Below are 13,529 nucleotides of genomic sequence, written 5' to 3' on the forward strand. Positions count from 1 at the left end.
TGGGAGGATTAAGTTAATTAATACACTAACAAATTAGAACACTATCTTACAAAGAGCAAGAATTTAAGAAACTAATGATTCTAATGGAATTTGGTAATCATTCTATAGGTAATGAGCTCCAGTAAAGTTTCTAAGTATCCATGATAAGATCTGCATTTTAGATAACAAAATAAACCATTCTTTCCAGCCTTTTCACCAGGTACTCTTTCTATACCCTCCATGGGGTAACACCAACCTTCTAAGTATCCCCCAGTATGTCATGCTTCTTTGTAAAATTGTGCTTTTGTTCACATACTTTTCTAATTGCAACTTTCCTCCCCCTCCCTTTTATTCATTTCCCTTTGCAAATACTGCTCTTCTTACAGTGTCTAGCTCAAAAGTAATCTCCTCTCTGACTTTTTGCTGAGTTACCTCGGACAGAAATTGGCAGATTATTTTTCTTTGCTCTTATTGCATCTTTACAAGTCTTTTACACTTCTTTTCGACAGATCTTATCAAGTTGTGGAATATTAGATTCATAAATATATTATTATTATCACTTTCATAGGATTAAATTCTCCTCAGTATAGAAATGATAGCATAGCTAGATATTACCATGACCCAGCCCTGAGACTGGCATTGGATGATGCCTATTAACACAGTAACACAAGTAGCTGCACAGCCTGTGTAACTCCACATCCTTATTCTCACTGACAAATCTATCGTGTTCCCCAACACTTTCACAAATGCAATGCCATGTCTGATATTTATCAAGATTTCCACAAGATACCTAGATATCAGAGGTAAGATAAGAGAACTATCCCTGCCACCTCTGCCCATAGTGAAATAAAAGAGTTTCTGCCTTTGATCTTTATTACTGCTTTGCTCTTCCATGATTCTGAGACAGGACTCCAGGGACAGAGAGATAAAGCAACTAATTGAAAGAGGATTTCAATATAATTACTGCTTTATCTGAGGGCTTCAAGATCCTGATTACTCACATCTCCACTTTCAGAGAAACACAAAGCTATTCACATTTCTCTGTTGGCTCCCAACACGTTTTAATTAACAAAATGAGGAGTACCTGGGTGGCTCAGTCGGTTGAGCGTCCAACTTCAGCTCAGGTTGTGGTCTCATGGTTCATGAGTTTGAGCCCCACACTGGGCTCTCTGCGTCAGCACTGGGCCTGCTTCAGATCCTCTGTCTCTCTCTCTCTCTCTACCACTCCCTGCTCATGCTCTCAATCTCCCTCTCTCAAAAAATAAACATTAAAATAATTTTTTAATTAATAAATTCATTCAGAGAAGATCGAGATACCTGTACTCACATATGCCTAGAGACCCAAACAAGCAGATTTTTTGTACATCTGAAGTTTTCTTTTGTATTGTCATAAATTATGTTACACTACATCCAGAGATCCAAGCACACAAAGACTCTTCAACTTTTTGAATACAACATAAAGCCTCCTTCAAAAGCACACCACTTTAATGCTCAAAAGTGCATTCAAATATGCATGGATATATTAATAATCTTATATTGTAAAGCACAAGCAAAGCACTTTGTTATACCTACTAAAACATACCCTGCATTTTTTCTTAGAACTATTAGTCTTCCTACACTTCAGCCTGGAAATCAACATGTGGGTGTGGAGGCGGCACACAGAAATATCAACTACCTTCTTTTAGAAAATCCATTTAGGTGAAATGTTTATGTCCCACAAAGGTTTACAATGAAGTATTTCTATACTTTGTACTGTCTCTTATCTGTGTAGATTAACTAGTTTGAAGATGAACTACATCAAATATTATGATAGTTAATGTGACTAAGAGAATGTAGGAGTCTGGAGTGTTTTGAAAATAAAGGCTATAGGGAGAAAAGGTTGGCTATGGCTTGATCTTGACCAATTGATCACCTCAATAAACAGACACAGTTTTTTCACCTTATTCCAAATATTTTTCCTCCCATAAGATTTGCAATGACTCATCACATCTAATGTTGAGCGGAAAGAAACTGTTCTTTGCTCACAGCTGTCTCAGACCTCAAAGCCTATCTGGTCAAGCAGCTTTATTGCTATATTAATTCTAATTTGGGGTATATATGACCTTGTGCTCTCTATACTTCAGAGCTAATTAACCTATATTTTTATCAGTTATGGAGAAAAAAGGTCCATTCTACCTTCTAAGTATATTACATGTCTATGATCTTTATTCTGAGCTTTACTAAGTGTATTTGAAGAGATGAATAAATTACCTTTTTGACGATCTCATAATTCTATAAATGCAGATGTTTGAATGTAGCCCTCTCCTCTCCTTCTCTGTCTTGTATCTCTATCTTAACTCACCCAAATCAAAAGCTGGGAGTCATCCAGAGAGTCAGTTTCTACAGGGAGTACATGCTAAGAAGTGTGCTCAGTGAACATGAGCTATCATTACATCCACGTCTAAATTCCACTGGATTAAAGAGTGTAGATGGCAGGGAAATCAGTGGTCCTCTGGGACACAGGGCCTTTTCCCCAACTACAAGAACTAAATTCCTTATAGGTATAACAACCATTATTTACTATCCCTTAAGATAAGAAATAGAAACATCATTATTTCCCAAAGGTCTGCTGAGTGCTTTGACATGGAATATATTTGCAGAATTTATCAGGAAAAAATATTATAAAACCATAGAATCAAGGGAAAGGATTATGTTTATGCACTGAGAGATCATCATTTTCTAGACCCTAGGCTTAGTGCTTAAAATCCCTTCTCCCACTGAACTTCCAAAACTTCTGGAAATAGAATATGATCACTAACTATATGAGGAAACAGAGAGACTGACAGATTAAATATTTTCTGTAAAAATTTATAGCTAATAAGGAGTAATATCAGGATCTGAATCCAGATATCTCTGGCTCCACGTTTCATTTACTTAACTACTCTATCACTAAGGTTTGAAAATGAAGTATGCTTGAATTAAGGTTTATATTCTTTCCTATGCAAAGCAGTAAGGGGCCTAGATTACAACTGATAACATCCAATAGAACTAGCAAATGCCTTTATAATCTGGTCCCTACTAGCCCTTTGGCATTACCTTCTGCTAAAGGGCTCATCTTTGAGTTTTCTTACGTCTCAGCCAACCTAGACATTTTTAAAATGTCTACTTTAAGATTCTGTTTCATGTTTTTGCTTCTGCCTCTAACATTCTCTCCATTTCTCACATCATGTCTTCTCATTTCCTGCTAATTTTAAGGTTACAGATAGAGTAACATTGGACTTTTTTTTAAATCAAGTTATGTTTGTTACATTTCTATTCCACCTGTATTCTTCTACTCTCTCATTTATCACATTAGTAAATATTTATTAAACCAATATTATGACAGTCTAGGGGTTTAGTAGGCAGTGATGCCAGTCATATAACCCTGGGGACACTGACCTCATACAGTGATGCCTCTGGACTTAGGGAAAGGAAATTATGTCTTGTTGTGTGCCATTGATATATTAAAATGTTGTTGAATGAGTGAGTCAATCCATGAATGAATGAATGAATGAATGAAAGGAGAAAATGAATAATTTAAAATGCCTTAGGAAAATTCTAGGTTAACACCCTTTCCGGAAAACAATTACAACATCATCATTGTGATTGTAATCATCACAATTAAAACATTCATCAAGTGCTTATGATATACCAGGAATTTTGCTAAATTCTTCATAAGTGTGATAATCTCTCTTTATAGGCACGTACACACTCACTCACACAAACACAGTCACAACCTTATAAAGAAGGTGCCATTATTTTCAGCATTTTCTGCCTGATAATGTGTGCCCCATATCTGAATTATTGAACTTCGCATCTTCCTTGGAGATTGTAGTTGCTAATAACCTGGTTTTTCAATTTCTTGATCTCTTCTCCTCTAAAGGTCTTATTCTCTATCCTGTTGCACATAGTACCCCACATTCCATAGTCTAGGTTTTATTACCAATAAACCTGAATCTTTCATAATCTCATATTAATAATCTCAAACTCAAGTCATCCGTTCATCACTTGTAACCTTATAACTTCCCAGCTTGTTCCCTCCAGTACTGTATGTTCAACAACCCATTGATAATATTCATCTTCTTCAAACCATCACTTTCTGATTTACCCAGTGTAAAATCCAGGATCGGACTCTTACATGGGGTCTAAACTCCCTTTCCTTTCTTGTGATCTTATCCTGGTGAATATGATCACCTTCATCAATTTTACCCTGAATATACATACAGGGTGTTCTGTAGCAGAGACCTAAACAAGATAAATTTCTTATCATATAACCTCATAGTAAATAATAAGTGCAACAACCTTCTGTCCTCTGTTTAGTATTTAATCTAGAAAGATGTGGTAAGATTCAGGTCAATTGTCCTACAAAAACTACTGGACAGCCCATAGGCAAGGGATCAAGGGATGTGGGAAAAACTTGTCTCTGTTTACAAAGGGGAAAAAGGCAGTCACACATACTCCTCCCTCTCCCACCAATATATACATACATACATGCATACATGCATACATGCAGGATTTCAATTGGTTGACATTTGTTGAATGCATGACACAGTATATAGTTAATTTCTGTAAATATCTTGTGCGCTTGGAAAGATAATATATATAGTCTTTGTTATGATATATAATGATCTATAGGGGCGCCTGGGTGGCGCAGTCGGTTAAGCGTCCGACTTCAGCCAGGTCACGATCTCGCGGTCCGTGAGTTCGAGCCCCGCGTCGGGCTCTGGGCTGAGGGCTCAGAGCCTGGAGCCTGTTTCCGATTCTGTGTCTCCCTCTCTCTCTGCCCCTCCCCCGTTCATGCTCTGTCTCTCTCTGTCCCAAAAATAAATAAACATTGAAAAAAAAAATTTATAATGATCTATATATCCATTAAGTCTAGTTGTTAATCATGTTGTTTAAATCTTTATCTGTATCTTTCTTATTGTTTCATAATTTAATGAAAGAGATCATTTAAAAATCTCAAAATTATGATTAAATTTGCTTATATCTTCTTATAATTCTTCCCCTATGAGAGTGAACAACTGGAAATTGGCTAGGACTTCTGTGACAATGAACTCTGACCCATGTGGGAAGTCCAGAAAGCTCATCCACAACCTCTACAGCAATTAATCCAAAATGGTCAGGACTTGGTCAACAACTGCCAACTGCTTATTTTTTTTGTCTCCACTTCCAACACAGGACCCACTACAAATGTGTTAACTAAATCAATCAAGAAGCTCACCTTTAGTGAGCCCACTACCAATTTCCACATATTGACAACCATCACTCAGAACATACCTCAGGCCTTGCATGTTATTACCTTCAAACTTCCCACTCTTCTGACAGTCTTTGAATCTCTGCAAAAGGCAAAGAGTGATGACCAGTACTATTGCTACAGCAAACTCAAAAAACAGTATCTGCTTGTTCTCATTTGTTTATTTCCACAACTGTATTAATGTTTTAATGTTTTTTTGAATGTTTTAATGTTTTGTAGTAATTATTAGTTGCATATAGGTTTTAAAATTTCCTGAATTTTGGTTACTTGAATTTCTTTCATTATCAAACAGCCACTGTCATATCTAGTAATGTGATCAACCCAAATACTAATTCTGTTACTAATGACATTTTTACAAGCAATTGTTTTTTGTACAAAAGTCTTCAGAGATTCAGACAGCAATTTCATGTGTTAAATACTGTGAAATACTTTATTGTACGATTCTGGAATAACTGTGAAATGTACTCATCAGCTTATTGGTGAGCCATGTTGACTGATATCAGCTGATATATCAAATAGTAATGAGAATGTCATCTGTTAGAAAAACAATGCTTCTCTCAGAAATTTGATTGCAATCTAAAAAGGTTGCCACATCTCTCTTCTGAATGATTGATGCAAATAAGAATTGTAAGTTCCTGTTTAGAACAGGAATGTTACAACATTAACATTTTTACTTATTTGCACTGAAAATAAGGAAATCCATTTATAGTATCAGGATGCTTTTCATGAGAACAAAAGGGAAGGTTTCAGAAAGACAAATACTGTATGATCTCACTTACAAGTGGAATCTAAGTAAAGAAAAAGCTGACTTCATAGAAACAGAGAACAGGATGGTGACTTCCAGAAGTAGAGTGGGGGGATGGGGCGCTGTAGGTCAAAGGGTACAAATTTTCAGCTAAGAAAAATAAGTTCGGAGGATCTGATGTACTGCAGGTGACTGTAGCTAATACCATGGTATTGTAGACTTGAAAATTATTTAGAGTAGATATTAAGACCCACTCAGGATGACCACAGACACACACACACACACACACACACACACACACACATTAGTTATGTGATGTGTTGGATGTGTGTATACCAAATCACCATGTTACACACTTTTAAATATATACAACTATATTTGTCAATAATTCCTCAATAAAGTTAAAAAAATAAAATGGAAGCAGAGAACAGCGGTTACTAGGGGCTGAGGGGAAAGGAAAATGGAGAGATGTCAGCCAAGGGGTACAAAATTTCAGTTATGGAAAGTAGATACATTCTGAGTCTAATGTATAGTGTAAGGACTATGGATAGCTGTACTGTAAACTTGAAATGTGCTAAAAGGATAGATCCCAAGTATTCTCACCACATACAAAAGAGAGGAAACTATGTGAAGTGATGGATATGTTAATAAGTTTGTAGCAATTACTTCACAAAATATACACATACACAAAATAACCAAGTTGTGCATTTTAAGTATATAAAACAAAAAAGGGTACATTATTTAAAACATGGTCTAAGTAATAAATATACATTGTTAAACATTAAAAGTGAAATTTTTTAAATGGCAGGTTTCATGTATGGGGCCTATTTGAGATTTGTGACCAATGAAACATTTTGGAACTTACGCTTCCAAAATTGTTTTGAATAAATTTGAGCAAATATCAATGAAGATCTGTACTGAGTTAAATGTTAATTATGATCTGAAAAAAAATATTTTCCTTTCTTTAAAAAAATCTGTATGGTATTAGGTTCCCCCATTCTTTTACTTCAACATCTCTGTATGCTCTTTGTACTACTTTTATACAGTAGATGATTATTTTTAAACTGATTTTTAACTATAGTCTTTTGCATTGACATTAATTGTTTAGATAATTGGTTTTGCTTTGCTATTTTTTTTTTTTTGTATTTTAAGTTGTCAGGTAAATTTTCTGCTCCTTTTTGCATTTTCTAGATTTATTATTTTTGTCATCCTGGTTATCCTCTATTAATTTAGTAATTATGTTTTCTAATATTTGTTACTAGTCTCCATGGAAACTAAAACATACTGATGGCCAATTTTGAATTTGCAGACTTCAGAAGTAATTCACACACAAAAAAATAATTTCTCCTAGGTTTTTGTATTACTAAAGTTGGAATTTCCTTGATTTTGTTTGATGAGCACATTAAATCATTTTCCAGAGGAAAGGCTTCAGACTAGTTTACATACTATAGCGGAGACAAAGATTCTTCAAATAAGACAAGGATAATTTAGAGTCTTTTCTCAGAGGTTAGGATGACACTACAATATAGAGAAACATCTTTAAAGTCTTTAAATAAAGACTCACAAAATACCCATCGTGAGTTGTTTTTTGGGTTTTGGGGGGTTTTGTGTGTGTGTGTGTGTGTGAGAGAGAGAGAGAGAGAACAGTATTTTTATTTTCTTCCTTTTTCCTTTGGTTGCTTTTTTTTTAAATTTGTTTTTAAATTTGAGAATGAGAGAGGCAGAGAGAGAGGGAGAGAGAGAATCTTAAGCAGGCTCCGCACTATCAGCGCAGAGCCCAACACAGGGCTCAATCTCAAGAACCATGAGATCACGACCTGAACCGAAGTCAAGAGTCAGATGCTTAACTTACTGAGCCACCCAGGCACCTCTGTTGTTTAATTTTTTAATATAAAAATATTTCAATTATATAATCACAAAAATATAGTCATTGTCATTGTGAAAATATTAAAATAATCTATATCATATAAGGTCAATATAATGCCACATGCAACATCTTCCTTTAATATTAAGACCCTACTGTTAGTTACTTTGAAAAGACTATTCTAACTGAAAGGAAAATCTGTTTGTAGATTTTTAGTTCATCACCATAATTTTCTTTCTCTTTTTTTTCTTTCATTTTATAATTTGTCTCCAAACTAAGAATATCCAAAGGATACCCTATTCTGGAGGCAAAACATTTCTTAAGTTCTGTGGCACAAACTGACATAAAAAACCTGTACATGAATTATACAAATCAGTTCTCTTAAAAATTAACGCCAAAGACTGTGCAATTAGTAAAGCCTCAAACATGTCCCCAGTTTCTTTATAATGGAAAGTCACCACGGAATTTCTTTCTCCTCCCTTCTCTGAATTCACCGCATGATGTTCACAAATGCCTCTTTTTCTGTTATCCTTTTCTCCTGTTGATTCCATGATGAAATCAGATATGGTGAAATCTCATACCCATAGTGGCAAATTTTGATTCAAAAACACATTAATTATTAGAAATGTTTCCTGAGTAGGAAACTTAACCACTGTGTTATCTGGAAAGCAATTGGTTGACACATATATTATAAATGTAAAACTTACGAATCTAAGATTAAAAATATCTCCTAAATTTACTTGGAATGTGATCTGTGAAATTATGATCAACTTTAAGGGAAGTAGATATATAGGACTTTTGGTATAATGGGTCAAATCAATCCTGTGAAATTGAGGGTATCTGGGTGGTTCAGTCAGTTAAGCCTGGGACTCTTGATTTCGGCTCAGGTCGTGATTTCACAGTTTGTGAGATCGAGCCCCATGTCAGTCTTTGTGCTGAGCGGGAAGCCTGCTTAGGGATCTCAATCTCTCTCCCTCTCTCTCACTCTCCCTCTGCCCCTCTCCCCTGCTTGTTCATGCTCTCTCTCTCTCTCTCTCTCAAAATAAATTAATAAACATTTTTAAAAATTCTGTGAAATTATGATCAACTTTAAGGGAAGTGGAAGCAGAACTTCTGGTATAACAGGCTCAATCAGTTTGCTGCCATCTTAAGAAGTCCAGGCCAGGGGCGTCTGGGTAGTTCAGTCAGTTAAGTGTCTGACTTTGGCTCAGGCGACGATCTCACAGTTCGTGAGTTCGAGCCCCATGTACGGCTCTGAGCTGATAGCTGACAGCTGGGAGCCTCCAGCTGCTTCACATTCTGTGTCTCCACTCTCTCCACCCCTCCCCTGCTCACACTCTGTTTCTATCTTTCTCAAAAATAAATATTTAAAAAAAAAAAAAGGCAGCAGCAGCAGCCCACGCCAAGGATCACAACAGCTCTCCTGTAAGGTACACTGCTGATATATATCTTAGGCCAACCTCCAGGGCAGTTCCTGAGACTACCATCCTTACAGAATCTCTCATCTACAAAAATCATCTTCCCTGCCTTTCTATTGGAAGCACTGAGTGACTACTACACACAAATAAAATAACAGTGCCAGGAACTTGTGCTCCTGTCCATGCACCTGGTTGTGTCTTCTTCCTGGAGTACACTCAGGTGTCAGAGAGCTGAAAGAATAGCCAGCTGCCTGCCCACCTGTTATCCTGTGGGGGGAAGGGATACAGGATGGCAGTAGAATAGATAATATCTCATGGAATACATGGCAACCGGCACATGACTTCTAACGACAGGTCCCTTCCAGGGACCTCTGATCCTCTTAGTCTAGTGTCCTCGCCATGGAAAATACCTGATACAACCAAGATTTGGGCTTGAGAATCACATGGGGAGAATCTCTCAGCATCAGATTCATGAAAATAATAGTTTCATCCACATGTATAACAAGCACATACAGAAATTATGGACATGGACAATATCATTGGAAAAAGTATATTCAGAACCCCCACTACCAGATTTTCCAGCCTATAAACATACTAAATGCAATAGTCTAAAACTTTAAAATTGTAACTTGAGTCATTGATTTCCTACCGACAGAGGTAGGACAAGTACTTCTATTATATAAACAATACATTTTCCCAACAGTACACTTTCAAGATAGAAGAGAAGGGGCACTTTTGGGGGGTGATGAAAATGTCTTCTACTATGATTGTGGGGTGGGTTACACAGGCCGTACATTTGTTAAAACTTATCTAACTGTCCACTTAAGATCGGCCAATTTCACTGTATTTTTACACTCAAAAAATGAATTCATACATTACAAATGCAACAGTCTAAAATTTGTTAAAAATGTAACAAGTCATTGGTGTCTTAATGACAGAGTGAACACACATTATCTGAGAAGAAAGAGAAAAGACTGGAAAAGGGCACCCTTGATAATTAACCTGGAACAACAGCTGTAAATTAAGAATGTCTTACGGGGCGCCTGGGTGGCGCAGTCGGTTAAGCGTCCGACTTCAGCCAGGTCACGATCTCGCGGTCCGTGAGTTCCAGCCCCGCGTCAGGCTCTGGGCTGATGGCTCGGAGCCTGGAGCCTGTTTCCGATTCTGTGTCTCCCTCTCTCTCTGCCCCTCCCCCGTTCATGCTCTGTCTCTCTCTGTCCCATAAATAAATAAATAAATAAATAAATAAATAAATAAAAGAATGTCTTAGGCAAATGTAGGTGAATGGGCATGGAAGCGAAAATTTCAGCATGTTTTCAGATTGTCTGTTTTCTTCATCCTGCAACTGCTGCTTGAGTGAATTTACTCGTAATTGGCCAGACCACCACACTTATATGTTCAAAACATGTGAATATTTACCTTAACTAAGACCTTCTCCCTTAGGACATATACAATTCAATATTCCACGTGAATCTCAAACCTGCCATGTCCAAATTAAATGTATTACACTAGCCCTCAAACTTCTAGTCCTGCATCCATGATGTCAAAGGAATAATGCCAAATGTATGCAGTTTTCCAAAACAGAAAAATGTACACTCTACTTATAGTTAAATTACATATGGAGTGTTAGTGAATGCAGAGATGTTAGTCTTTGTGCCTAGCTATGGATGTTAAGTTCGTAGGATAAAGACATAAGGAGTGAGAAAAAGTTTCACAGCACAAATATCACTCCCCTTTTCAGACGGCTGCTAGTTTTTAAATAATATTTTTAAAAGATGAGAAACATATAGTGAAAGCTGAGGAAAATGAACAAGAAAAGAAGATAGTCTTAGATATTGGGGTAATAAAAGGGGGAAATATTTAAATTTGTTAATAACAGATTTCACATTCTGGGTCTTGATATTAAGTTCAAAGTCAACTAATCAATAGGGAAAACTGAATATACATGGTAGCCTGGTGGTTTATTATAACTACTACCAATCAAATTTAAAATATATGGAACTATACTTTAGCAGTCAGTAGAATCCAGCATATGAAGTACCCCGTGCCTCTATCAAAATTGCTCTAGAAACCATAGAAGCCCTAATACCAATGTTGGTATTTTCACACAAACACGTTTCTGAATTTAATTTTTATTTTTATATTTTTGTTTTCCTTGACTGGGTGATCATTTCTTCTTACTTACATTTTTAAGTCTTTGTGCATTATTAGTCTATTCATGTACCTTGAGACATTAATTTGATATAATTTGACTAGAGGTACAACATTTATTACCTGTTTTTAAAAATCACAGCTATATATATGCCTCAATATTATTTTGCTTACTACTCTATAAAATTCAGCATATAGATCTCAGAGACCTCTTCCTTTTTTTTTTCCTAAGTATCTTCATAGGTTTGTTTCTCCTTGTACCTACTGTTCATTCTGTATTATAACTCCCTCTGAAAAGTACATATTCAGAATGAGATGAACAAATTCATCACCAATATTTATTAAATAAAAAAGGTAAAATAATTTGCTGAGTTAATATTCTTAGAAATTCTAGACATATGATAAATAACAACTTTCAGGTGGTAAATGCAATTCAGCCTGTGGGAATAAGAACAGTTAATTATTTTCCCTACATCATCTCTATATATTTCTATATATAGATGATTTCTAGGTATTTCTATATATCTTGAGCCATCTCTTCTATTGATCAAGCTAAAATCAGACAACTTTGACCTTTAGTGCTCTAAGAACATGCTCCTGTATTTTCTTAGTCCTTACTCCATACACAATGGGGTTGAGAAAAGGGGGCACCAAAAGGTACATATTTGCAATAAATATATGGACATGTGCAGGCACATTTTTCCCAAAACGGTGAGTGAAAATGGAAAAACCAGCTGTGGAATAGAAGACAAGAATAACACAGACATGTGATCCACATGTGCCCAGAGCCTTAAAGCTAGCTTCTCGGGATGGCAGGCGGAATACAGAGCGCAGGATGAAGGCATAGGATACAGCAGTGAGAATGGCATCACATGAGCCAATGATAGAAGCCACACTGAGGCTATAACGTGTGGTGGCTCCTGTGTCCACACATGCCAGCTTCACCACAGCCATGAACTCACAGTAGGTGTGGGCAATGGTTCGTGTTCTGCAGTAGGGCAGCTGCCTGAGCAGGATGGGATGTGGAGAAAAGAAGGCTACGCCCCGAATCACCACAATAATACCCATCATGGTGATGCGCGCATGGGTGAGAATGGTAGTGTGGTGCAGTGGATGACAAATGGCCACGTAACGGTCAATGGCCATGGCCAGGAAAAAACCCGATTCCATGGTGGTAAAGCTATGGATGAAGAACATTTGGGTCAGGCAAGCATCAAATGTAATGTCATGGGCTCCAAGCCAGAAAAGACAAAGCATGCGGGGCAGTGTAGATGTGGAGAGGACCAGGTCAGTGACGGAGAGCATGCACAAAAAGAAGAACATAGGCTCATGGAGACTCCGCTCTGCCTTCACCACGGCCAGGATGGTCACATTCCCCACCACAGCCACCACATACATGGAGCAGAAGGGAATCCCAATCCAGACATGCAGGTGCTCTAGTCCTGGGATGCCCATCAGCAAGAAGGTGATAGGAGAGGGACGAGAGGTGTTGAGAGGAGGCATGACGCTTTTCCCTTTGCTTTCTGTCACTACTTCTGAAGATGAAGCTGCTATGATAGATGATCATTACCAGATGCTGAAAACATGAAGATTCAGTTCAAGAAGACCCTTATGTTAAAAACAGTTCAAATTCATAACCAGGTGTATTTCAATTCACTAGGACCAAAGTAACCATATTTGCAACATCACATAAAATACTGTGTTTGAAAATACAGAAAGATAATTCATGTATCATTTCATATTATCACAAGGGCAAATAAATCACCTTAACTCCGTAAAAACATTCCCTGTCTATTCAATTGTACTTAATTCAACAACTGTTCAGTAAGCAGTGACTGTGTGACAAACCATGTTCCAGGCACTGGGAATAAAGTAATTCACAGATCAGATTTATTCTCATGGAGGTTACACTCTACAAGGAAAACATCATAATATGATAAACAATGACTAGCATGTGTGGGTGACAAGAATGCCATATATAGGGGCACCTGGGTGGTTCAGTTGGTTACACATCTAACTTTAGCTCAGGTCATGATCTCACGGTTCATGGGTTTGAGCCCTGTGTTGGGCTCTGCGTTGACAGCTGAGAGCCTGGAGCCT

General features: G+C 37.1%; 1 protein-coding gene across 1 annotated transcript; it reads right to left on the reverse strand.

The window, feature by feature from the left end:
- Positions 1-10,509: 10,509 nt before the first annotated feature.
- Positions 10,510-13,529, reverse strand: LOC101085493 (olfactory receptor 52M1-like). The gene has a single exon (XM_045038822.1). The coding sequence runs from the start codon at positions 12,930-12,932 to the stop codon at positions 11,988-11,990; it is 945 nt and encodes a 314-aa protein (XP_044894757.1). The 5' UTR covers positions 12,933-13,529; the 3' UTR covers positions 10,510-11,987.

Source organism: Felis catus, chromosome D1, assembly GCF_018350175.1.
Source record: "Felis catus isolate Fca126 chromosome D1, F.catus_Fca126_mat1.0, whole genome shotgun sequence".
NCBI classification, from domain to species: domain Eukaryota; kingdom Metazoa; phylum Chordata; class Mammalia; order Carnivora; family Felidae; genus Felis; species Felis catus.

What these genes read in the sequence shown, in the direction of transcription:
- LOC101085493 (XM_045038822.1), bottom strand. Translation starts at nt 12,932, where the DNA reads ATGCCTCCTCTCAACACCTCTCGTCCCTCTCCTATCACCTTCTTGCTG.